We start from the raw sequence: 23,860 nt of genomic DNA, 5'->3' as shown, positions 1-23,860 counted from the left end.
AACTAAGGAGAAATTTCCTGACAGTGAGAACAATTAATAAGTGGAACAACTTGCCTGCAGAAGTTGTGAATGCTCCAACACTGGAAATTTTTAAGAAAATGTTGGATAACCATCTGTCTGAGATGGTGTAGGGTTTCCTGCCTGGGCAGGGGGTTGGACTAGAAGGCCTCCAAGGTCCCTTCCAGCTCTGTTGTTGTTGTTGTTGTTGTTGTTGTTGTTGTTGTTGTTGTTGTTGTTATTATTTAAAAGGATCTTAGTTAGGGCAATTCTCAAGCACCTCAATGGGAAGAGATAAGATTGAAACAGTATAAAAAAATGAATGGTTGGATGGATGAATGAAATGAAATAATGAAATGAAAAGAAACCATATTTCATGGTGAAACTGAACAAAATTTATGTTGAAATAACTTCTATCTATGATACAGGCATTTTCTTTTTTTAAAAAAAGATATCCTATCTTATTGAAAAAGCTTGCTGATCGTAGAAACATAAGTCATTTCTTTAGGTATTTGTAAGGAAGATGGTTTAGGTATGCAAAAGCTGGAATGGAAACGTGCACACATCATTAATGCTCACCCGTTTCTAATTGGTAATATCTTTTCCTAACTAAAAAAGAAGCATTTTTTTTAATCCTCTCCCTTTCACACTGAGCAAAATTACTGTAATCCAATAGTAAGGCTAAATCCCAGGCTAAATTGGACTGAAGCAAATATCCGGAAAGCAGAAATAAATTGTAGAGTGCTGCTGTGTTCTCTTCCCCCACAATAGGACACCTGTTTGGGTGGTGAAGGTGGTTTCTCGGGCAACTGGTTTTTCTAATTCACTCTTTCTTTTTGAAACTCTTCCTTTCTTTTATCTAGATGTGAAACCCAAAATGGGTTAGTTAGATGTCTTAGTGAATTTGATTTTTTAAAAAAAGTTTTCCTTTTCCTCTACTCTTAAATAGTATCTCATTTGGGCAAGAAATCGTTTGTGTAACTGGACCAAACAGCAAGAAGGGGCCTGTTTCTGTAACCTTACAGCATGGAAACACCAAAAAAGAAATACAAAATGTACAATTTACTTATAGTGAAAACCCTACTGTTAGCAAGATCACCCCTGAAGTCAGCATTCGCAGGTAATAAAATGGTTCTGTTATAAAGATATGTTCGGGTTTAATGAGATTTTTTTCCCCCAGTGTAATTATTAGGAACTACTATTTTAGGTCTTGGCAGTCATAATAAATGCAACATAATTGTATCTTTCTTCTAAAATAAAAGTCATCACCTTCAGGGAAGGTAAATGTTTTCATCCATTTAAGAATTAATGAAAAAATTATCAAGCGCTGGTGTGAAAGAAAAATTACTGATTTACAAAATTAAAGGAAAACATTCAATGTGATCTTTAATATGGGAAGCTGTTTAAACTGTTAAATGTTGGCCCATATGGTTCAGTTCTGTTTATGCTAGATACCAGTTCTGTTTGGCGCAGTGCCCCCTCAGCATTGGCAATTCTAAAATGTGTGTATTTGAACTCCCAGAATTCCTCAGCCAGCATGGGGGAATTCTGGGAGTTGAACTCCACACATTTTTGCTAAAGCTGAGAAACATTGTTCTTGAATTTTTATCAGTCATATCTGGAGACCAAACCCAGAAATATGGGTGAAAATGAAAAGAATCTTGATGTTAACTGTATATAATTGAAGTTAATTTATTTAAGAAATATACTTTGTCCATAAGGTTTACCTGGCTGTTTATATTTTCTGCTTCACAGTTTTGAGTTTATTTTTCTAATTAGTGAAACTCTGTGTTGTTGCAGGATAGCATGAGAAAACCAAAAAAAGCCCCATGCAGACCAAGAGCAACTGAGAAGCAGGGACATTAATCAGGGGTGAAATCTACTTACCTTCTCTACCAGTTTGGAACTGCACACATGCGCGCCCCCTCTACACATGTGCAAACCCTTCTGTGCATGTGCAGAGGGTAAAAAACAGGTTTTAAAACCAGGAAGTAACAGTGACTGGGAGGGTGGCAGAGCCTCATGCTGCCGTTGCTCCCGGTTCTCCGAACCACCTGCCATCATTGCTACCGGTTTGGCCGAACCGGACCGAACCGGTAGCATTTCACCCCTGACATGAATGCAATCACAGACCAAAGTTAATGTGTCATACCAATTAGTCTTGCCAATTAGTTGGACTTTATGCCATGCATCTATAGCTGTGTGGGTTTTTTTTAGTTTCTTGACAGAATATCTGCTTGTTTTATCAACGGTGATATGTAGTAACACAAGCAACTAATAAACATAGTAAACCAGGTTATGATATATGCGGGGGAGGGAACAGTCATAATTTATTTTTTAGTTACGTTACTGAGCTTCTGTCACAAGAAAAAGAACAAAAAACTGGCATACCATTATTTGGAAAATTTCATCATTAATTCTTTTGGTGACTCAGATTTTTTTTAAAAAGAAAGATGTGTGATAAAATAACTTACCTAAAAACTAAGAATACATTTAATAATACTCTTCTTTTTATCTACAAACAAGTTTCAGTGTAGAATAAAAGCAAGGTAGGTATTTTCAAATACCTGTCTAAAATCAGAAAACATATGTGATTTCTAATTTTGTGTATTTTAGTGGAGGACGAAATATTACTGTACTTGGTGCTGGGTTTGATATCATTCAGAAGTTCTCTGTGGAACTTAAATTCAAGCCTTTTACAGATATATCATCAAGGAGAAGGAGGAGGAGACAAATAGAGAGACATCGAAAGGTATTACTTATCCTTTGTTTCAAAATACTGTCTAGCTTTGGAATAAGCAAAGCGATAGCACTTAGACTTATACACTGCTCAATAGTGCTTTACAGCATTCCCTGAGTACTTTACGTCAGCATATTGCCCCCAACAATCTGAGTCCTCATTTCACCAGCCTTGGCAGGTTGGAAAGCTTGAGCCCATCAAGATCAAACTCCAGGCTGTGGGCAGAGTTAGCCTGCAATACTGCATTGTAGCCTCTGCTCCCAGAGTATTTGGAGCCATATTTCCAATATTTAGACTTAGTGGCAAATGATCAGGTATTTCAAGGATTGTAGTCAAAAGGCTCTAGAATTGATTATTCCTACACCCACCATCCTGAAAAATGATTAATCTTACCCCATGTTTCCCATATTCAAGACAAATTTTAATTAATTTTAGGCATGTGACAACCACTCTTAATAGAGCTAGTCTTCGGCTACAAACATTCATTTACTGACAGTTCAAAGTTAAAACGACACTGAAAAAAGTGTTTTATGGCCATTTTTCATAGTTACAATTATTGCAGCATCCCCATGATTGAGTGATTAAAATTTGGATATTTGGCAATACACCCGGATAGAATAAATTATGTTATTTCACCTCCTGTTGAAAACAACACAAACAACCAAGTAATTGAAATATTACAAATAGCATATTTAGAACAGGAAAATAATTGAAATTGTGTGTCCTAATGTTTCAACCATTTTATAAAATTCATGATAATATATTTATGTTGTAGTTTTGAAGATAGTAGTTTTTTTTTTCTAACTGAACTTCTCAAGAATTTCATTTTATCACCACTTAAAGAAATTTAGCTATCAGGAAATATTCAGTCCAAGGTGAACCCACATATAAGTGTGTTTCTTTCATTGTATGGGAAAAACAAAACATTGATTTAGTAGGAATATCTTATCAAAAATCATTTATAAAATTCATATATTCACTCTGTATAAGGTGTGAAAACTATACCAACTGTAATTCTGTTCTTATCATGGCATGCATTTTTCAGCTATTCTAAAACATCCTGAAGGTATTGCAGGTTTTTACAACCTACAATAGAAATACACTAAAATTTATGAGATTATTTGTTGGTTTACAGTACTGGTTTCCTTTTTAGATAAAAAAATACATCATTTATAAATAGTAACAGGCAATATTCTTTTCCTTTTGTTTTTCTTTAGTTTGAAGGAAAAACCATCTCGAAAATCAATGATACTGCATTAGTCTTCTTATCTCCACCAGTACTGGAAGATCCAGAACATTATCAAATTTTTATACTTATTAAAATGGATGGTCATGTGGTGGAGCGTCAGGACTTTCAATATGTTGCTGATCCAACTTTTGAAAACTTTACCGATGGAGTCAAAAAGCAGGTCAACAAACTTATTCATGCAAAGGTAAATATTGATTTTTATGCTATGTGCTTGATTTTTTTATTATGATCTACAATTTTTTCAATAAATTTATCCTGACTCTTTTCAGAGGTTGTATTCTGCTGGTTCTGACCAGCTCTGGAGAACCAATAGCAGAAATTTTGAGTAGTTCAGAGAACTGGTAAATGCCACCTCTGACTGGCCCCACCCCATCTATTCTCTGCCTCCCGCGTCCCAGCTGATTGGGAGGAAATGGGGATTTTGCAGTAACCTTCTCCTGGAGTGGGGAGGGAATGGAGATTTTACAGCATCCTTCCCCTGCCCACCAAGCCATGCCCACGCCCAGCAAGCCACGCCCATAGAACTGGTAATATATATTTTTTAATCCCACCTCTGATCCCTTGGTCCTACAAGATTAGCTGAATAAGCAAAGCTAAAAACAAGATCCAGCTTAGTGGAGGTGGTACCTAAGACCACGTAAATTAAATCAAATAGATGTTAAATATACAAATATTCATTGGAGGTGCAAGAAAGAGGTTGTAACATATAAACATATGTGGTGGGATTGTAATAATTCACAAAAAATATGGGACATGGTGTTTAGGAAAATTAGAGCACTTTTGAATGTACTGTAAATTTAGATATGTCACCGAGGATTGCATTACTGTTGTTAGTGGAAAAACAGAATATAAATGAAACAAAAAGGGAAATAATTGTAAATTTGGTAATGGTAGCTAGATTAGTGATGGCTAAATATTGGGGACAAAATTGGATATTCAAAGAAATGAGTGGTATAATGAAATTTGGAATATGGCAACAAATGATAAATCAACAACAGAATTGAATTTTAAAAAGGGATGATTAAACTAAAAACTTATGATGAAATATGGGAGGATTTTATAAAAACAGTGTTGGTGGAAGGCAAAGGGAATAAACCTACTCAAGAATATATGCTTTTTTGGGAGGGGATAAGGGCAAAAATGGAATATATTGTATATCTTTTAGTTATTATAGAAGAAATATAAAGAAAAAAATGGTCTCTGGGGGGACAGTAATATTTGTATTTTTTCCCTTCTTTTCTATTTAGATTTGTATTTATGTTTGTATTCAAAATAAAAAAAATATTATTTAAAAAAAACAAGATGCAGCTTAGTCACATATTATAGTACAATGATGGTGAACTTTTTCGGCACCGAGTGCCCAAACCAGAACACATGCGCACGCATGCACATTGGCCAGCTGGTCTTCTGGTTTCCGGCGCATTGGCCAGCTGGTCTTTGTGTACGCTGGAGTGCTGGAAACCCAAAGACCAGCTGGCCGGTGCACATATGCTCACCCACCAGCTGGTCTTTGGGTTTCCAGCACTCCAGCGCACACGAAGACCAGCTGGCCAGTGCGCATGCGTGCACCAGAAACCAGAAGAGCAGCTGGTGACTGCGCATGTGCCCACAGAGAGGGCTCTGCGTGCCACCTCTGGCAAGCCTCCCATAGGTTCGCCATCACGGCTCTAGTATGTCAACTGCATTAAGTATTTTGATTTAATATAGTTATAAACTCAGCTCTTGTCTTTTATGATAGACATATACAATAGGTTAATGTATTGATCTTGAAATGTTTCTTTTCCATTGCTCCTTGTACCCATAAACCTTAGTTTGAAAAAGATTTAAATTAGCAAATAGCTAAAGTGGCTTGTTTTGTTTTTCTATCTAGGGTAGTAATCTGAACAAAGCAATGACAATCGATGAGGCTCGTGCATTTGTAGGAGAAGAACCCTGCAACATAACAACTCTAACTGAGAAGGATTTATATTGTGAACCGCCTGAAGATCAACCTTTACCCAAGCGGAGGCAAAAAAGAGATACGGTCAACAACCTTCCAGAATTCATCGTAGGTCACATTTTTCTATATCTTTTTCACAACATGATATAGAACAGCGGTGTCAAACTCAAGGCCCAGGGGCCGGATCCAGCCCATGGGGTGCTTAGATCTGGCCTGCAGGGCCACCATGGAAACAGCAAAGACTGGCCCGCTGTACCTCTGTCAGCAAAAATGGAGCTTGAGAGGGCCATACACGGCCCTCCCTAGCTCCATGTTCATTGGCAGAGGGTTGCAGGAGGCTGTTGCACCCGAAAACGGAGGTCAGGAGTCCGTTTTTGCAGGCAGAGCAGTCAGGCCACCACAGGTGCCCCCGACATGAGTGATGTCAAACTGGCCATGCCCACCCTGGCCGTATCCATCCCAGTCCCCCGGAATCAAACAAGCCTGATGCGGCCCTCAATGAAATCGAATCTGACACCCCTGATACAGAATTTAATACAACAACTTGCAATTATAAATAATTTTGTTTTTCTCTTAAAATTTATTCAACAAGAATCCCAATTCCATTTGCTATTACCTATTTTCAACAAAATACAAGGAAACTGTTGCCTTTCTTTGTTTATACCACCTACAATCGAGGTCTAAAGGTTTTTAGATTCCCAATCAGCAAGTTCATGATGACTCAGAATTCTGGAGGATGTTGATTTGGGCAAGGTTTCTATAGGCTAAAATTTTGACTTGTATTCATTAACATTCAGAGTTGTCACCTCAATGAAACAGAATGGCATCCCAGGAATCTTCACCCTCATAGCAAAGTGTCAAGTCCTCTTTAATGTGAATTTAGCAGGCATCTCATCTAGACAATTCATGTTAAGCCAAGCTGACAAATGGTGACCACAAGAAAATTTTAATTTGAGAGTGCAACAGTCTGTGTGGATTCATTCCTAGCATTAAGCATAGGATGATCTGTTCAATGTTAGCACTGTATGCTGCCATTGTGATTTATAAAGTATAGTTTCTGCTGAACATGTGAGATAATTAGTCCAGTTTGGCATGTTCAACAAATCATGTTTAAAACTAAATATGTTTTAGCTTTTTGTTTTTGTTTTTATTTTATACATTGGGTCATCAATGTATTTTTTTTATCTGGTTGTGAACCGCCCTGAGTCCCTAGGGAGATAGGGTGGTATAAAAATATGAAAAATAAATAAATAAATAAAAATAAATCCGTTAACTTTCTGGGGGATCATTTTCTCTATGTGATCCTGCCTACCCAAATGTCGTTTATATGGACATGACCATTATTCCATAATCTACTCAATTTGGTGTCCACTTTCAAAAGTTATTCTCATATTTCTTGCTTTTTTGGTTTAGAATATTTTTAAATTTTGTCACTATCTGAAATGGTCCATCATTTTAAATTCGTTTATAAAACTTTCATACTGCTTCATTCACAATATACTCCTAGTAGTTTTGATAAACTAAACGGATCTGTTTACATTCTCTCTTTGACATCGTTTTAGTTGATTTAATGTTCTTGTTTATTCTTGTTTTCATCTGGAAACTGTTTTCAGTGCCCTGAAAAGGCTGAAAGTAGGATTGAAATGGCTGTCTGGTGAATTGCATACACCTATGAGCTTTTATTATTTTGATTCTTTTAAATTGCCCAACTGGTATATAACTAAGTATTGAATGCTTATCAAAATCTGTTTTTAAAAATTGCAGTTATCTCCCTAGGTAAAATTTGGCTTCAAAGAATGGGTCCTAGGAAGAGTGGAGTATGCTCAAGTCAGCGATGTGCCACTGAGTCTGATTTTGACATTGGTAATTATCCCCATGGTGGCCATTATCATCATCTCAGTCATTTGCTACAGGTAAGTTTTTCTTGTCATCAGCTGTTGTACAAATAATAAAGGCAAAACTGATTTTCTGAGAAAAATGTGAGAGGAATCTAGGCAGGCTAGGCTTTCTTTCTTCCCTAAACTTCTCACGGGGGCTACAGAATTTATTCTAAGGATTTAAGGGACAATCCAGAATAGATATGGGAGCTTTTCTTAACTGGCTATTTTCTGACCATATCACACTAAATTGTGTGGGAGAAAGCAAGATAACCTCTTGTTATATATCTTTTCAAGGCAGCTGGTTTTCATTCACATCATACTAAAAATAATGAAAGGCAGGCTTTGGTTTCCTCCTGCAAGGAACTACTCTATAAAAGAAAATGTATAACATATTACTTGGAAGATATATGTGAATTCTGTATCTAGGATATTGGGTTCATCCACTCCTGTTCTCAGGGATCTTTGTTAGAAACTTCTATATTGATTTTTGTTCCTTGAAAGTGTTTATTTCCAAAATACTTTAGGCATCACAATTCTTGCATATTATGATTTCACTGTATATAAACATACCCTATGAGTTACTTCTAAGGTGTCTTTTCCAAATAACACAAAAAATATATTATTTTCTCTCTGGTGTAGATTTGTAGAAAAAACACATATATTTGGGGGGGGGAGATCAAAATGTGAAATCATATTTGCATGTGTCTGTGTATTAAAAAGTTAAATTAATCTAGTTGTTGAATTCCATATTGGTTAAAAAAATATCACTCTGAATATAGATTAAATTCAAGAGTTTGATAAAAGCTAGAAATGATTATAACCTAAACTCACAACAATATACTTTTGAGTAAATATAACAAACATTTAATTATTTTCGTCCTTTATTTTATAGTTTAGGATAAAATATAACCCTGTACTTCTAAAGATACCTCTATTTTTATAAAGTGATTTGTTTTTATAGTTTGTAACTTTTCTGAGCTTCTTCTCTATTCCTTATAGACGGAAAAGTCAACAAGCAGAACGAGAATACGAAAAAATTAAATCACAACTCGAAGGCTTGGAGGAAAGCGTCAGAGATCGGTGCAAAAAGGAATTTACAGGTGTGACTGATACAAGATTTCTTAGAATTCTTCTGAGAATTCACAAGATGTATTGAATGCCTACTACTGTCTGCTTTAAACTGTCTTTAGAGAATGTGCAGGAAGCAAAAACAATTTTGATTACTATGTTAACTTAACTGTGGCTTACTCTTCTGGCAAATGATCCAAAAGCTATCCATAAAAAGATAATGTGTTTTTAAGCATTTACTGCGCTTTTAAAGTAGAAATAAAATAGTACGTATCAGGAACTAAATCATTGATAATAAAATCCTCAAGATGTTTCTCTTAGGACATAGTAAATCAGTTTGTATTTCAACAGAAAATGGATTAATATATGAATGTTATGCTCCTGTTGACTAAAGGAGGAAAAGTAAAATATCTTGAAGTGAGCTCAGTTACTAGTGATTCATGGACTCATCCAAGTAGGTTTCTTTGCAACAATGAAGGTTTGTCATTGCTGCCTTCTGGGATATTTTTTTTCAGTCTATTAACTGCCATAGTATTTCGTGGTCATCTTTCATGTAAGTACTAACAAGGTCTGTACCTGCTTAGCCTTTTGAGGCCAGAGAAGGCTGATCAGCTTCACAACAAGCTTCTCAGCTGAACAGAGAGAGTTCCAAATATAATTTAATTTGTAGAAGTTTAGTAGAGTTTTAGACTGCAGAAAAAAAAATCTGATAAAATAGAACCAATAATAGAAATAAGTTCTTTGCAGTTACAGACCTTGTTAGTACTTACATGGAAAATGACCAGGAAATATTAGGGCAGTTAATAGACTGGAACACTGAAAATAAAAAGACAAAGACAAGCCTTTATCAAAGAGGCATCTCTTTACCCAATATACAGTACTATATCTTATGTTAATAAAGAATAAAAATCATATTTATATATCTAAGATAGCAATCAAAGTAGAAATATGCTATCAATCCAGTTTTCAACAAGATTTAAGGAATGTAGTCTAGGTTACATTTAGGCATATGGTGCTTGTGTCAATTTAACACTTCACAATCTGGAAGTGACTTATCTGAAAACTTCAGTTTGTAAGAATTTTAGACATAATGATTTCACAGTTCTGGAATTTCAAAATGCACACATCTGTCTTGAATCTATTATGCTCATTATACATTCAAGCTGGCATATTTTGAAGCAGGCGAGAAATTCTCACCTCTTTGACTCATGGATACCATCTATGTATGATATTCATGTGCTGGTTCTTTGCTGATAGCAGTTCAAACTCATGTTTGTGAATTTGGGGAAATTATATTGTTGATTTAATTTGCCACTATGCTGCACCCTTAGCAATGACTTCAGCCTACCTAAAGCCATAAAATTGTCATAGGCCTCATAAGATTATTTTTGACTTCCAAGAATAGTCCTCAATCATTTGGAGGCTGGCCTAGATAGAAGCTATATGTACGTACCAAATTTGATTTATTACACATGTAGAGCCCAAAATCATGTTGCGTGTATTATACTGAAGTCAGTTTTTTCTTTAGCATAAGGTACAAAGGTATCTTTTTGCCCAACACAAAGAACATGCCAACATATTGCCTTTAATCTTTGGTAATTCTGTCTAGTTCTTGCTTTCTTTTTCCTTGAAACTTGAAATTACTTTTCTTCTTTGATTTTTTTTCCCCACTGATTATTCAGTTCTACTATCTAGTTCTTTGTCAACAGAGAACTACGTTTGGGCTGCTACCAGCCAGGAATCATAGAATCTCTTGTAGATGCTAAATTGTTCACTGAACAGTCAATTGGGCCGGATAGCTCAGGCTGGTACAGCCTGTTATTAAGAACACAAAGCCTGCAATTACTGCAGGTTCAAGCCCGGCCCAAGGTTGACTCAGCCTTCCATCCTTTATAAGGTAGGTAAAATGAGGACCCAGATTGTTGGGGGGGGCAATAAGTTGACTTTGTAAAAATATACAAATAGAATGAGACTATTGCCTTATACACTGTAAGCCGCCCTGAGTCTTCGGAGAAGGGCGGGGTATAAATGTAAACAAAACAAAAAATTTCTTCTTCTTTTTTTATTGCTATAGTCAACAGAAATTTCTGAGGTGGCAGGCTATTAGAATAATTAACTTGAAGATCTTGTCAGCAATAAGGGGACAAAGTAATTGTCCCCTGCATCAAATTTAAAAGAAATTTGATTGACCTAATGTGTTTTCTCTGATCTTTGTTAAATCACAGATATCAGTCTTAGCTCTGCTGACCACTAACATACATATAATTTATACTAAAATTAACATATTTATTAATATAACAGAATTATGGAAACAGCACCTATGGTACTAGACTTTCCTTGTCTTACATGCTTTTAGTTATCTGCATTATTTCAGGGAAGAAGTATGTTTACTTGTGAAAAGAGAGAAGGAAAGAGAATTCACCCTAGGATTCTAATTACTACTTTTCCTACAATAGCTCCAAACTAATATTTACAATAAATAGAATTTAAGTCACACATCACAGTTCTGAAAGGAAAGTTTTTTCTTTATAATCACTATATTGTATTACCCCCTGTGTATGTTTTGGACATGTGGTAACTGGTAGGGATTTATAGTAGTTGAAAGATTTGATTCATCTGGTTGCCATTAGCAACCTTCCCAGCCATAATTCTCAAAAGTCTATGCTGGAAGCCATACTCACTTAATGACCACATGATGAACTTAACAATTGCAATTATTCATTTAATAATTGTGGCAAAATCATTTTAAAATCAAGTGCAATTCACAACCACCTTGATTAGCAACTGTAGCTTACGATTGTAAAATAAGGACTATTTGTAATACCGACATATGAACCCTTTCTGTAATCTTACTACACACACACACACACACACACACACACACACACACACACACACTACTGTTTCATCAGTAATCTGAAAAGCTCACCAACTAATACCTCCATTGTCACCACATGGTTTCTTCTATGTTTATATAGCGAAATACTGAATAATAAAGAAATCACAGAACCTTTTCTTACTCCCAACTCAATTGTGAGCCATTACCCTAAATGTTCTAATTATTCTCATCTAGTTCTATCACATACAGTACCTCTCAGCAAACAATCTTCAAGTCCATACTTATATATAGGATTCAGGTTTCTTCACTTTATCATATACTTTTTCTAATTTACAAATGTACAATATACTTACTATCATTCATGAATATGTTTCTCACTGACCTGCTAAAGAGCAAAATGGAATACCCTATTAAGGATGATTTTTTTCATTCTGAACTAATACTTATAGCAATTATTTTTATTCCACCCTTTAAAATACCAGTAACTACCAGATGAATGCTTAAAATAATTATTCCAACACTCATCACATTAGTTTCATTCCAAATCAATTCATATTTTTTATATATTATATTAAAATATATTACAAACTAGAATAGAATAGAATTTTTTATTGGCCAAGTGTGATTGGCAATTTGTCTTGGTGCATATGTTCTCAGTGTATATAAAAAAAAAAGATACATTCTTCAAGAATTCTAAGGTACAACATTGAATGATAGTCATTACAAATAAGCAATCAGGAAACAATCAATATAAATCGTAAGGATACAAGCAACAAAGTTACAGTCATAAGTGGAAGGATGATGGGAACAATGAGAAGATTAATAGTGCAGATTTAGTAAATAGTTTGACAGTGTTGAGGGAATTATTTGTTTAGCAGAGTGATGGCATTTGGTAAGACACTGTTCTTGTGTCTAGTTGTTCTGGTGTGCAATGCTCTGTAGCATCATTTTGAGGGTAGGAGTTGAAACAGTTTATGTCCAGGATGTGAGGGGTCTGTAAATATTTTCACAGCCCGCTTTTTGACTCGCACAGTATACAGGTCCTCAATGGAAGGCAGGTTGGTAGCAATTGTTTTTTCTGCAGTTTTAATTATCCTCTGAAGTCTGTGTCTGTCTTGTTGGGTTGCAGAATCAAACCAGACAGTTATAGAGGTGCAGGTGACAGAGTCAGTAATTCCTCTGTAGAACTGGATCAGCAGCTCCTTGGCCAGTTTGAGCTTTCTGAGTTGGTGCAGAAAGAACATTCTTTGTTGTGCTTTTTTGATGAGGTTTTTGATGTTAGCTGTCTATTTTAGATCTTGCGATATGGTAGAACCTAGAAATTTGAAGGTATCTACTGTTGATACTGTGTTGTCTAGTATTGTAAGAGATGGAAGTATGGAAGGGTTTCTCCTAAAGTCTACCACCATTTTTATGGTTTTGAGGGTGTTCAGTTCCAGATTTTTTTCTTATTTTCATCAAAATGAAAGTGTAAAATTCTACACTTTATCTGCCTCTTTCAATCTGAACTGTTCCTTGATGTTTGTCTACATTTTTGCAACTCTTTTATATAGTATCTTCCTCTTATTTTTATTTGCAGCAAACTTTCTTATATGCATTTTTCTCATCTATTGCATCTTTCATTTTACTATTCCGCCAAGCATTCGTACTTTTCACTAGTACAATTTTGTGGGCTTTATAATATAACTATTTTTCCTTCTATTCCAAGCAGCTCCACATCCTTTCTCATTATGTTCACTTTACATTCATATGGCCATAGGGCAGTAAACAGTGCATCTCTGCTGGAAATGATATGTAGTAAAGCATCAAAGGATGATCCTTAAGAGACCTACATCATTTTTGTCTTTAAAAATCAATCCCAAGTCTTGAACAGTCTTCACTCAAAATGAGCTAAGTCATAGATTCACTAGTTTTCTAAACCAGCAGGGCCCAATCTTTTGGGCATCAGGGACGAGTTCCATGGAGAGAGGTTTTGCCACAAACCAGAGGGGGCATGGTTTCATGTGCTGCCTGCATCCCACAAATGGGGTTTCACTTGTTTGTGCAGCCCAGTTTCTGGCATGCCAGAGACCAGTGCTGCTCCAGGAACTGGGGATTGGGATCCCTGTTCTAAACAATGAAAGGAAAGGAAACAATAGGACAGGAACGGTAGGCACGCTGGTGCTCTTACAGACCTCTTAGGAATGGGGTGAGGTCAATAGTAGACAGTTTTTGGTTAAAGCTTTGGGGATTTGGGGAAGAGACCACAGGGTCAGGTAGTGTGTTCCAAGTATTAACAACTCTGTTACTGAAGTCATATTCAACAAACAACTGCAAAAAATATAAGTGTAAGTCTGTGGTAACTTGAATCCCTCAAAACCAGTATTTTGGGGTAGGATTTTTTTGAAATGAAGGTTAAGGTGCTGTCCTAGGGGCCAGAAGATTGTGAGTTCTTATCCGTCCTTATACATGAAAGCCAACTGGGTGACATTGGACAGCCACACTCTCTTAGCCCAACTCTCCTCACAGGGTATTAGGTATGTTCAATGCCTTGAGGTATTTATAAAGTACTAAAGGCAGGATGAAAATCAAATAAATAATAAAAATTGTTTTAAAACAATATCATTTTCCCCAGCGCCCATTTCTCACATTCTGTTACAGTCTAACACAAGTTGAAAGAAGTTATCCATTTTTTTAAAAAAAAAAAATAGTTCAATATGTTTACAGTGTAACGTGGAACTGCTTTTTCTTTTCTTTTTTTTTTGTTAGTTCATTTAATGGTAGATCTATTGTGAGACTTACAATGCAATTGAAGGAAATTTAATCCTTCTCCCCCAAGGACTGTTTTAGAAAAATCATCTATTGAATATATACTCCTTTAACATTTAATTGGTGCCAATTAAGGTTTTTTTTTCCAAAGTGGAGAAATAACAACAATACACACAAAAGATGGTTTATATATTTCCCAAACAAAAGGGGGGAAAAGATTAAATTCCCATACTGCTATTGGAATTTCAATTTCAGGTTGGCATTCATGCACATTCACGCAACATATTATATTGTTTTGCTTTTTAATGAAAAGTAGCTACGTATCTAACATATTGAGTAGTTTGTCCTTGTCCCAAAGGAAGAATGAGGACAAGCATGCTTGTTTTCATTGTCACACTGTTGTGGGGTTTGTAGAAGCAGGATCAGCTCAATGTCCCTGATGATGGATGCCCTCACTTTTCACCATTTGGGCACTGTGAGCAATGTTTTGAAAGCAATTGAAGATTATTCTGAAAAAGGACAGTGCTAGTATGTTTCATTCCTCTTCCAATCCCATCTCCAAAACCATAGCAAGAGAAAGTCAGAGGGAGCAAGAAATCCTTCTGCCTTTCTGTTTGGTAACATAATAGAGCTAAGCTGGACTGCAACAGCAAGATGGGACTGCTGTCTTCCTATAGACAAATAAAAGTTCAAGGACCTTTTGTTGGTAGATTGTAATTAAGAACCAGTTCCACTTTGTGGATAGAGAATATGACCTGGGAGATTTGGATTCATTCTGATCTAATTAGCACAAAAATATCCCAGTCTCAGTGGGCTATGTGTGTGTGAATGCAGAGCTGTACAACCTCAATCTCTTTGTCCTCTCTCCCCTGCAGAAAAATCTTGTTTACAGCCTTCAGATACCATTAAAGTTTCGCACCAAATTATAATTTTCATGTGACAGATGGTGAAAATTATTAAATACATGAACTAGAGATTAATCAAATTAGCCACATTTAATTTCAATTAAATTTACATATCAGTGTAATGAAATCAATTTTTGTCCTTGCCCTGCACATTATTTTTGTAACGCAGCCCCCAGGATAGGCCTCCAAAGTGTCGCCAAGAAAAACAACTAGAGCTGCTAAAGAAAGAGCGTTTTCTCTTCCAATGATTTCATTTTAAGATTAGAATGGTGACGATGTTTATTCAAAAATAATTGGAATCTAAATCAGACATTCACAAATGTGTTTAAAACCAAAGTTCCTATTTACTGGTTGGGTGTAAGTATTGTTGTAATAAGTTAAGAGAATTTTCAATTAAAGCATGTTAATATTTTGTTCAGGGTAGCAATAATTGAATCAATAATATTATTTTTTTAGCCATCTCAGCCAAATTGGAAACTTTCAATATCCATTCTTCTATTGTGGGTAATTCTTTTTTCTTCCAATATTGTCCAATCAACAGTCTTGCTGCTGTTATTAAGTTCAAATTTCAGCCTTTTTGAAAGACAGTACTCAAGAAAAATATTTAAATGAATGGAAGAACTGGATTGATTATATTCAAAATAGATATCAGATTAAGAAATTTCGGATTGCCTTTGAATGAAGGATGTTGTTTTTGATTTTAATGGAAGAAGTCAGGTTATGTGGGAGAGAAGGATTATAATTGTGTTAGATTTTAAAAATTTAATGTATGACTGTTTGTTTAATGAACTATACCTTGTGTTTGCTCCGGGAAGTCGGGGGGGGAAGGGGGTTTTGGAGGGAGGGGGGAAGGTGGGGGAGGGGGAAAAATTTAATTGTTGTTTTAAAACTTTTTCAATAAAAAAAATATATTATTTTTTACTAAAGCCTTAAAATTGTTTCCTGCTGCATAGATTTAATGATAGAAATGGAGGATCAGACAAATGACATCAATGAAGCAAGAATTCCGGTGCTCGACTACAAAACCTATACAGACAGAGTCTTCTTTCTGCCCTCTAAAGATGGAGAAAAAGATGTAATGATCACTGGAAAATTGGACATTCCTGAAGCCAGACGGCCAACTGTAGAACAGGCGTTGAATCAGTTCTCCAATCTGCTCAACAGTAAATCATTCCTTATTAACGTGAGTAGAAAATAAAGGTCAACTTTTATGTTGCTAAAAAGCATTTTCATTTGATACATCTGTTTATTAGAATAATAAATTAATCTGCATATTTGGTGTCCTGAACATCTTGTAAAGCTGTGTATGTGATGTATAATAGCATCTTACATAATTTTGTTCCTGTACCTGTCATCTGTGGAAGAATGGTATTCACCAGAAATACTATTAGCCGGTACCCATTACATTCATTATATAGTTATGCCAACCATGAAATGCAATTAGATCCCACCCTTTTTGTACATATTCAGGGGTATCACTGAAAGGTCAACAGCAGCAACCTGGTGGAAGCAACTGTCAAATGAAGCCTCACCATCCTTTTTAAAACGTATCAGACAAGACTTCAGTTGTCCCTGTTATTTTGAAATTGCTGACTTGCCTTGTTGGCACCCTGTTTAATATATGCTAGGGATCAAATTAACCAAAATTAAAGCATAAAACAGAGTCCTGAACATGTGCACAGAATTGTTGCAAATGATAAATTGAATGCAAAAGAGGTGTATTAAAATAAGTCCTCAGTTTATCTGGTCAGAACCACAAAAACTATATTCAATTCTTCTGGAATGTACTGTACCCCAATTTTTATTTCATTATATACTATGTTTCCAGAATGAGCAATAAAAAGAAGAAGCCTCAACTGTTTCATTCATATATCTGTTTTTGTTGTTGTTTCTGTTTAGTTCATTCACACGTTGGAAAAGCAAAAGGAATTTTCTGCCCGTGCAAAAGTATATTTTGCATCTCTTTTGACCGTGGCTTTGCATGGGAAGCTAGAATACTATACTGACATCATGAGGACCTTGTTTTTGGAACTTATGGAGCAGTATGTTGTGGCCAAAAATCCTAAACTGATGCTCCGAAGGTAGGGAAGTTTTCTTCAGTAATCTAGTACAATGGAAGTTGCCCCTTTAAATTTCTCATTTCTTTGGTTTTCTTCTAATCTTTACATACCTTAATTAGTACACCGTGCAATCCAAGAAATGCAAGGGCTTGCTTCAACTGGACGGGTTCAATATGTTTTTGTTGTCCGAGATAAGATTAATAGCCTGCTTTCCTGCCCACTTCATTCCTCTCATGGAGAAGCCAAAAAAACCAGTTGTCTTGCTCTGGTGGCGATGATGAGATGCACCCACCATTTCATCTGAGTGCAGCTAGATAGTTTGGGAGCCACAGGCAAGCACTGTTAAAACAGATTTCTGACTTTCCAAATAAGCAAACCAATTGTCAGCTTGAGACAACTGCAAAAATTTGACCATTCGTCAATGATTAGCATTTAAAGAATAGCAACATTTAGTTATGAAAATAAAGCTTCTGATTTGGCCATATTATGGGATCTTGTTTTTTTTAAAATTTATGCCATATTGAACAGGTATATATAGTTTATTTACTTTTATATTATTTACTTACTATGTGAGGTCTACCATGTTTCTCACCTGTTTGGTTAAGAAGTTGTGTTCTGTTTTCTACTAAGTTCAGCATTTTTCTTTCTAGTGTCTTGTGAATTCACTGCTCGAGAGTATTAAAGTCTCTCTCTTTCTCCCACCCCCATTTCTCTCTTTCTCCCTCTCCCTCCCTCCTTCTCTCTGTCTCTCATGTTTTGTAACTTCTTGTGCTTTTGGTCTCCATAGTACAGGATGCAGCTTTACTTAATTAGAATATTTGTTCATGCCAATAATGAGAAGCAACCATCTTAGTCTGCACTTAATTCACTGCTGTACCCGAGGAAAAAATTTTTTCTAGAATCTGTTTTCTGGTATAATTATTTGAGAGGAAGACTCACGACAGCATGTTTATCTTACTGACAGTTTTAGCATTTCCCACAGCTCACAAGGCGGGTAGTTCCTATATTGTATGACAGCAGGAAAGTCAGCACATTCTTCACTGAGATAATGTTTTATTTACTGGATTACTATTATTGATTTTTGCCCTGTACTGCCTCAGGAGAAGCTCACATATATATGGTTCTTCTCCCATGTTATCCTAACAGTGACCTTGAGAGAAAGGTTAAACAAGAGAGGGCCTAAAGTCACCAAGGAAGAAGTGAGAATTTCAGCCTAATCTTTCTTGCTCTGGACATATACTAACCCTGCTTCACTGCAACAGCAACACAGAGCAATGACTTGTTTCTGAGAGCTACAGAAATATTTTCAAAGAGGGATTTTGAAGAATGCAAGAGTACATATGAAGCATCTCTTTCCTAATCATTAAAAGTAGCCATGTCTTTTTTCCAAATTCACACAACTGATATAAAGAGTAAAGAACATAATTTTGATGGAGATATTAAGGAGCTATTGTCTGGGCAAAGGGGGAAGAAGCATTTTTAAAGTCCAGAACAGCCAGATAATATTTGGAAGTGACTAACAGCGATCCCCATAATTCACTAAACTAATAAGGAAGAGGAGGAGGTACAGCACAATCAGATTTACATGTTTGTGTTACAGTAGTCAATCCCAATAGAAATAGTTTTAGTCTTCTTGTGGAGCTGATTTCCTGATCTGGTTTAACTAAAGGAATTGACAACTGCTTCAAAAGCTATCTAGATCATCCACAGTTGCTTCATCAGCAAAATAGGATCAGCTTTCAAAGCCAAAGAATTTGCGTATTTTCCAAAGCCATTAGTTTGCATACAATAGATATGGAGAAATGGGAGAAACATATAATGCATGTTTAGTTCGTGACATACTCATGTACTATTCCTAGCCATGTACTTCAACACAAGGTTTTGTGGTGTGTTTTTTTTTTAATTTTAGATCTGAAACTGTTGTGGAAAGAATGCTTTCTAATTGGATGTCCATTTGTCTGTATCAGTACCTCAAGGTAAGATCTAAAATGCATTCACTATACATTTATTTTGAATATCGTACGAAACTGTAGACTGATATTAAACTTTAGTTGATTGTGCCTTCTTCTGAGTATACGCCAATAAGAATAACCAAACATGCCTTGATCTGAAAGCAGTTACAAATGGTAGTTTAAATTCAATGGGGAAATGTATTCTGCAGAAATAATGATCTTAAGTTTTTTAATATTCAACAATGTGGTGGGGTGCTAATTTTCCATCACAAAGTAGACTTACCCTTTTTTCCCTTCTTTCATCAACTATATCAGGATAATGCTGGGGAGCCTCTTTATAAATTGTTCAAAGCTATCAAACATCAAGTAGAGAAAGGACCAGTAGATGCTGTGCAAATGAAAGCCAAATACACACTGAATGACACTGGTTTGTTGGGAGATGATGTAGAGTATTCACAATTGGTATGTAGCTTTCATTAATATTTGTTTTAGAATATTCAAAAAATGAAATGCTTCTGAAATATGACCTACTATTTTCTCACCACTTACAGTATGTATTTTGTAAAACATGAATGATAGAAAAGTATTATTACTGTCAGTCAAATCAATTCACTGAAAGGTGAAGGCTTTCAAGGTTATGGGTCATAACTGAAATTCTGGTTCCATGTGGGTTGTTAGAAATAACTTTTTCAACTTCCTGGTTTACTGAAAAGAAAGAGTGATTGGTCCATCCAACTTCCACATGTAAGGAAGGATTATAATCATTGTCTCACCATTCCTGGTCCAGCATCTTAACTGCTGGACATTCAGAAAGAATGAGGTAAAGGTTTAAGTCTAATGTAATGATTTGTTATAATGTTTGGTACTTTAATTGACTAAGTCAACTAATATATAATATTCAGGTACATGAAGCCATCCTGCCTAAAAATGCCACGTGTGAATTAGGGGAAAAAAGGATTCATTCTTTTTGGAGATAAGAAGTTGGGATGGCCATTGAAGACCCAAAATAGTTTCTGGATAGCTAAATATTAGTACAATTAATAATTTTATTAGTTTGCTGAACAGAGGGTATGATTACATCAAACAGGCTCTTCATTTGAGGGGACTGAAGAACCATACTACTATGTGTTTGCAGAGATATTAATGTGTAAATATGTGTGGATTTTTTTGTTTTGGTTTCTTTAAACAAGTTGCAGATTAGCTAATCAAAAACACAGGTGAAGTTGCTATTTGCTTTGGAGAGGAACTCCGAAAATTTCTTCCTCTTAATTCAGAATTAGCTTCAAAGAAGGATTTTCTCAGGATTTCAGAAGCAGAGAAAAATATTAAAATCCTTTCTCAATTCTTTAGCTACAACTCTGAATTGACCAAATGACCATCTCTGTCAGGCAGGGTTTTTGGTTTATTCCAAAATTTATATAGGGAGACCATCAAGAACTTTTGCCCTTCTTAAACAATGCATTTTATGTCAAGTCCTCACTTATTATTTAATTTCTTCTTAATTTAATATCTGCAAATAAATGGAAGCAAACTACATCAATGCATGATTTGGTTGTAAAATAACAGATTATTAGAATTATATGTTTTTTTCAGCTCATTTTTTAAGTGTAAATCTAGGTAATTTCAGGAAAGTAATTAGTGACAAAGTTAATTACTAACATTAATCCACTATACTCAGTAAAATCAAGCATCTGTAAATGTTGCTTTACCTGCCAGCGTTATAAGCAGCGCATTGTAGTTCAGCCTCATTATTTGGGATTTCTCCCTAGACAAGAACCTTCTAGTCAAGTTTAAATATGTATCATTTTTAATTGCCAAATCAAAACTATGGAAGCAATTTGTAATAAACCATATAGAGTAATTTTACAGTCCACCTCATTTGGTGGACTGGCTGATACACATTTACAAATTGGTAAATCAGACAGCCTAAATATCTTTGTAATAAAAGGATAGCTGGACAAGTGTTCTGAATGAGGCAATTAAATGGAGGTTAACTAAACATTAAATTTACATAATGTGTGCCAATTTGCATATGCAAACAATATAATTTGCTGCAAATGGCTTTATTTTTGACTTAATGGATAACTGCCCCTTAATCGGCTCGTGAAAGCAATGTTTTAGTGTATATATATGTAAGTTTTAAAAAAATGTTCACCAAAATATCTCTTGAATGTCATGTATGTATTGTATGCTTTTTTACTAAAATGTACTAAAATGCCAGCTAGGACTACACTTGCCTCTTCTAATTTAAGAGCTTGAGTCTATTTCAATCAAAACTGTTATTTGGGGATTACAGTAGGAATTAAATGTCTGTGAAGCTTTACCTATCTGGAAATTGCTTCCTCTGTTGTGTTGACAGGGGGAGTTTCTAATATAGTGAATGTCTTCCTGTAAGGTTAATGGACTAATCTAAGCATCTACAAACAGTAGCTAGTGCACTAGTCTGATGATGTGTCTCAGTTTAATTTAAAAAAAAGAAAATAAGTCTTCAAAATTCAATTTTGATGATGCGTAAATATATTGAAGGCTTTCTATATTTTCAGTAGGTTCAGTGTTGAAAGTAATGAATAGTTTATTAATTCTCAAAGAAATCTCAGTATGACCCCATTTCCATCAAAAGCAGAGAAACGGGTATGAAATGACATGAACTGTACCACCTGTCTAAATCTCTATAAATAGACACGTTTATACCAGCGTTGACTTTTCTTGTGTCATTTTAATAACCCTGAAATTTCTAACCTTCCAGACTGTAAATGTGATTGTTCAAGATGAAGGCACAGAATCCATACCTGTAAAAGTGCTCAACTGTGATACCATTTCTCAAGTAAAAGAAAAGATCATAGAGCAAGTATATCGAAATCTGCCTTACTCACAGTGGCCAAAGCCTGACAGTGTTGTTCTTGGTACGTATCTGGGATGTTTTTTAAAAAATGTATTTTAAAGAACACATTGCTGTCAAAATGCAAATGTTTGCAAAAAGCAAAAAGATTGTCTTAGTAATTCCATCTGAATCCATAGAATGATTTAAAAGTACTTTGCCCACTAAATTCTACCCCAATTTTTTTCCAATTTCCATACATTCAGAAGTTCTCATTTACTTGAAAAATACTTATTCTGTCTGATAAAGAAGGTAAAGTATGTCTCCCCTTGTAATTTCCTACCTGAACAGATAAAATTTAGAGAGAAGCAAGGGCTATAACTTTGTTTCCTCCAGTTTGCCCCTCTTTATGTTATGGTTAGTGTGGCTTGTAGATTTTATGGCGTTAAAATTTCCTTATATTAGTAATAATTTACTGATCTGTTTTGCATATAGAAATGCTACATTTGATGTAGAATCTATTCATAGTGGGTCCAGCAATATAATAATGTACAAATCAGCTGAGCTGTAGGTACTATTAAGAGTAATAATTATAATTATTTTTTTAAAACAGTTTAAAAGCAGTAAGATTTTAAAAACTTAAAACCAGTTAATTTACCTGCATATATCAATCCACTCCAGCCAACAGGGTTAGATACCTGGAAATATATAAGTATTTCCTAGATATAGGAACATCATTTCCTATTTATTTTCACAGACATGCAATCATATTTATCTTCCCTTCCCTTCATCTATTAATTCCTGCTCTTTACATTTATTTCCTTTAACACTCCAAATTATAATGTTTTATATGCCATGAACATTATCTGATATAACAGTAGTGTTTGACTTTTGTAGTTTTGGACAATCGAAGCTTTTACATATTTTTCAGTAATGCAAGAAAGGTACAAACTAGGTTAATAGTCTTGAGCTACTTGCAACATTCTCTAAAAATGATAAAGATATATTTTTTAGCCAGTATCCCACAAGCACAATAAGACCATGTTTACACTATGCAAGCTAAGATATTTACTTTGAGAAATACTGTTTCTTTATTTCCAAGAAAACAAGAGTTGAATACAATATACTAACACAAACAAAATCATTTAATGGAACTAAATTTGGGGGGATATTTTATGCTTCTAAACATCTCAATATTAAATGGGAGTTTTCTCCTCTAGTGATGATTTTGACTTTTTTTTACAAAATTGAAACATCTGGGGAATTGCTACTTATAGGCAACAACTGTCTGTCTATAACAGGAGTGTCAAACTCAATTTCATTGAGGGCCACAGGGTTGGGGATCTGGGGTGGGTGTGGCCAGCTTGATGTCACTCGTGTTGGCGCCTGAGGTGGCCTGAGTGCTTCAGCGAAAACAGGCTCCCAAGTTCCATTTTTGGCTGTGACAGCCTCCTGCAACCCCTCTGCCAACGAAAAGTTCAGGAGGGCCGCACACAGCCCTCCTGAGCTCCATTTTCACTGGCAGAGGTACCATCGGCTGGTCCTTCGCTGTTTCCAAGGTGGCCTCTCAGGCCAAATCTAAGCACCCCATAGGCCGGATCCAGCCCCGGGGCCTTGAGTTTGACACCCCTGGTCTATAATTTTAAAATAAATTGGATCTTAACT

The 23,860-nt window shown here is 35.4% G+C and overlaps 1 protein-coding gene across 5 annotated transcripts in view; it reads left to right on the top strand.

Moving 5' to 3' along the window:
* Positions 1 to 23,860, top strand: part of PLXNB2 (plexin B2) — a 271,494-nt gene that overhangs the window by 221,654 nt on the left and 25,980 nt on the right. For all 5 annotated transcript variants that reach the window (XM_058191597.1, XM_058191601.1, XM_058191598.1 and 2 more), the window contains 11 exons: positions 947 to 1,117; positions 2,614 to 2,749; positions 3,955 to 4,170; positions 5,857 to 6,033; positions 7,702 to 7,838; positions 8,805 to 8,905; positions 16,319 to 16,548; positions 17,265 to 17,446; positions 19,335 to 19,401; positions 19,693 to 19,839; positions 22,124 to 22,280. In XM_058191597.1, the coding sequence (XP_058047580.1) occupies positions 947 to 1,117; positions 2,614 to 2,749; positions 3,955 to 4,170; positions 5,857 to 6,033; positions 7,702 to 7,838; positions 8,805 to 8,905; positions 16,319 to 16,548; positions 17,265 to 17,446; positions 19,335 to 19,401; positions 19,693 to 19,839; positions 22,124 to 22,280 (1,721 nt within the window). The remainder of the gene's footprint in view (positions 1 to 946; positions 1,118 to 2,613; positions 2,750 to 3,954; positions 4,171 to 5,856; positions 6,034 to 7,701; positions 7,839 to 8,804; positions 8,906 to 16,318; positions 16,549 to 17,264; positions 17,447 to 19,334; positions 19,402 to 19,692; positions 19,840 to 22,123; positions 22,281 to 23,860) is intronic.

This window comes from Ahaetulla prasina, chromosome 7 (genome assembly GCF_028640845.1).
Source record: "Ahaetulla prasina isolate Xishuangbanna chromosome 7, ASM2864084v1, whole genome shotgun sequence".
NCBI lineage: Eukaryota > Metazoa > Chordata > Lepidosauria > Squamata > Colubridae > Ahaetulla > Ahaetulla prasina.
Note: the sequence above shows the minus strand (reverse complement) of the source record. Positions and strands in the feature narration are given on the sequence as shown.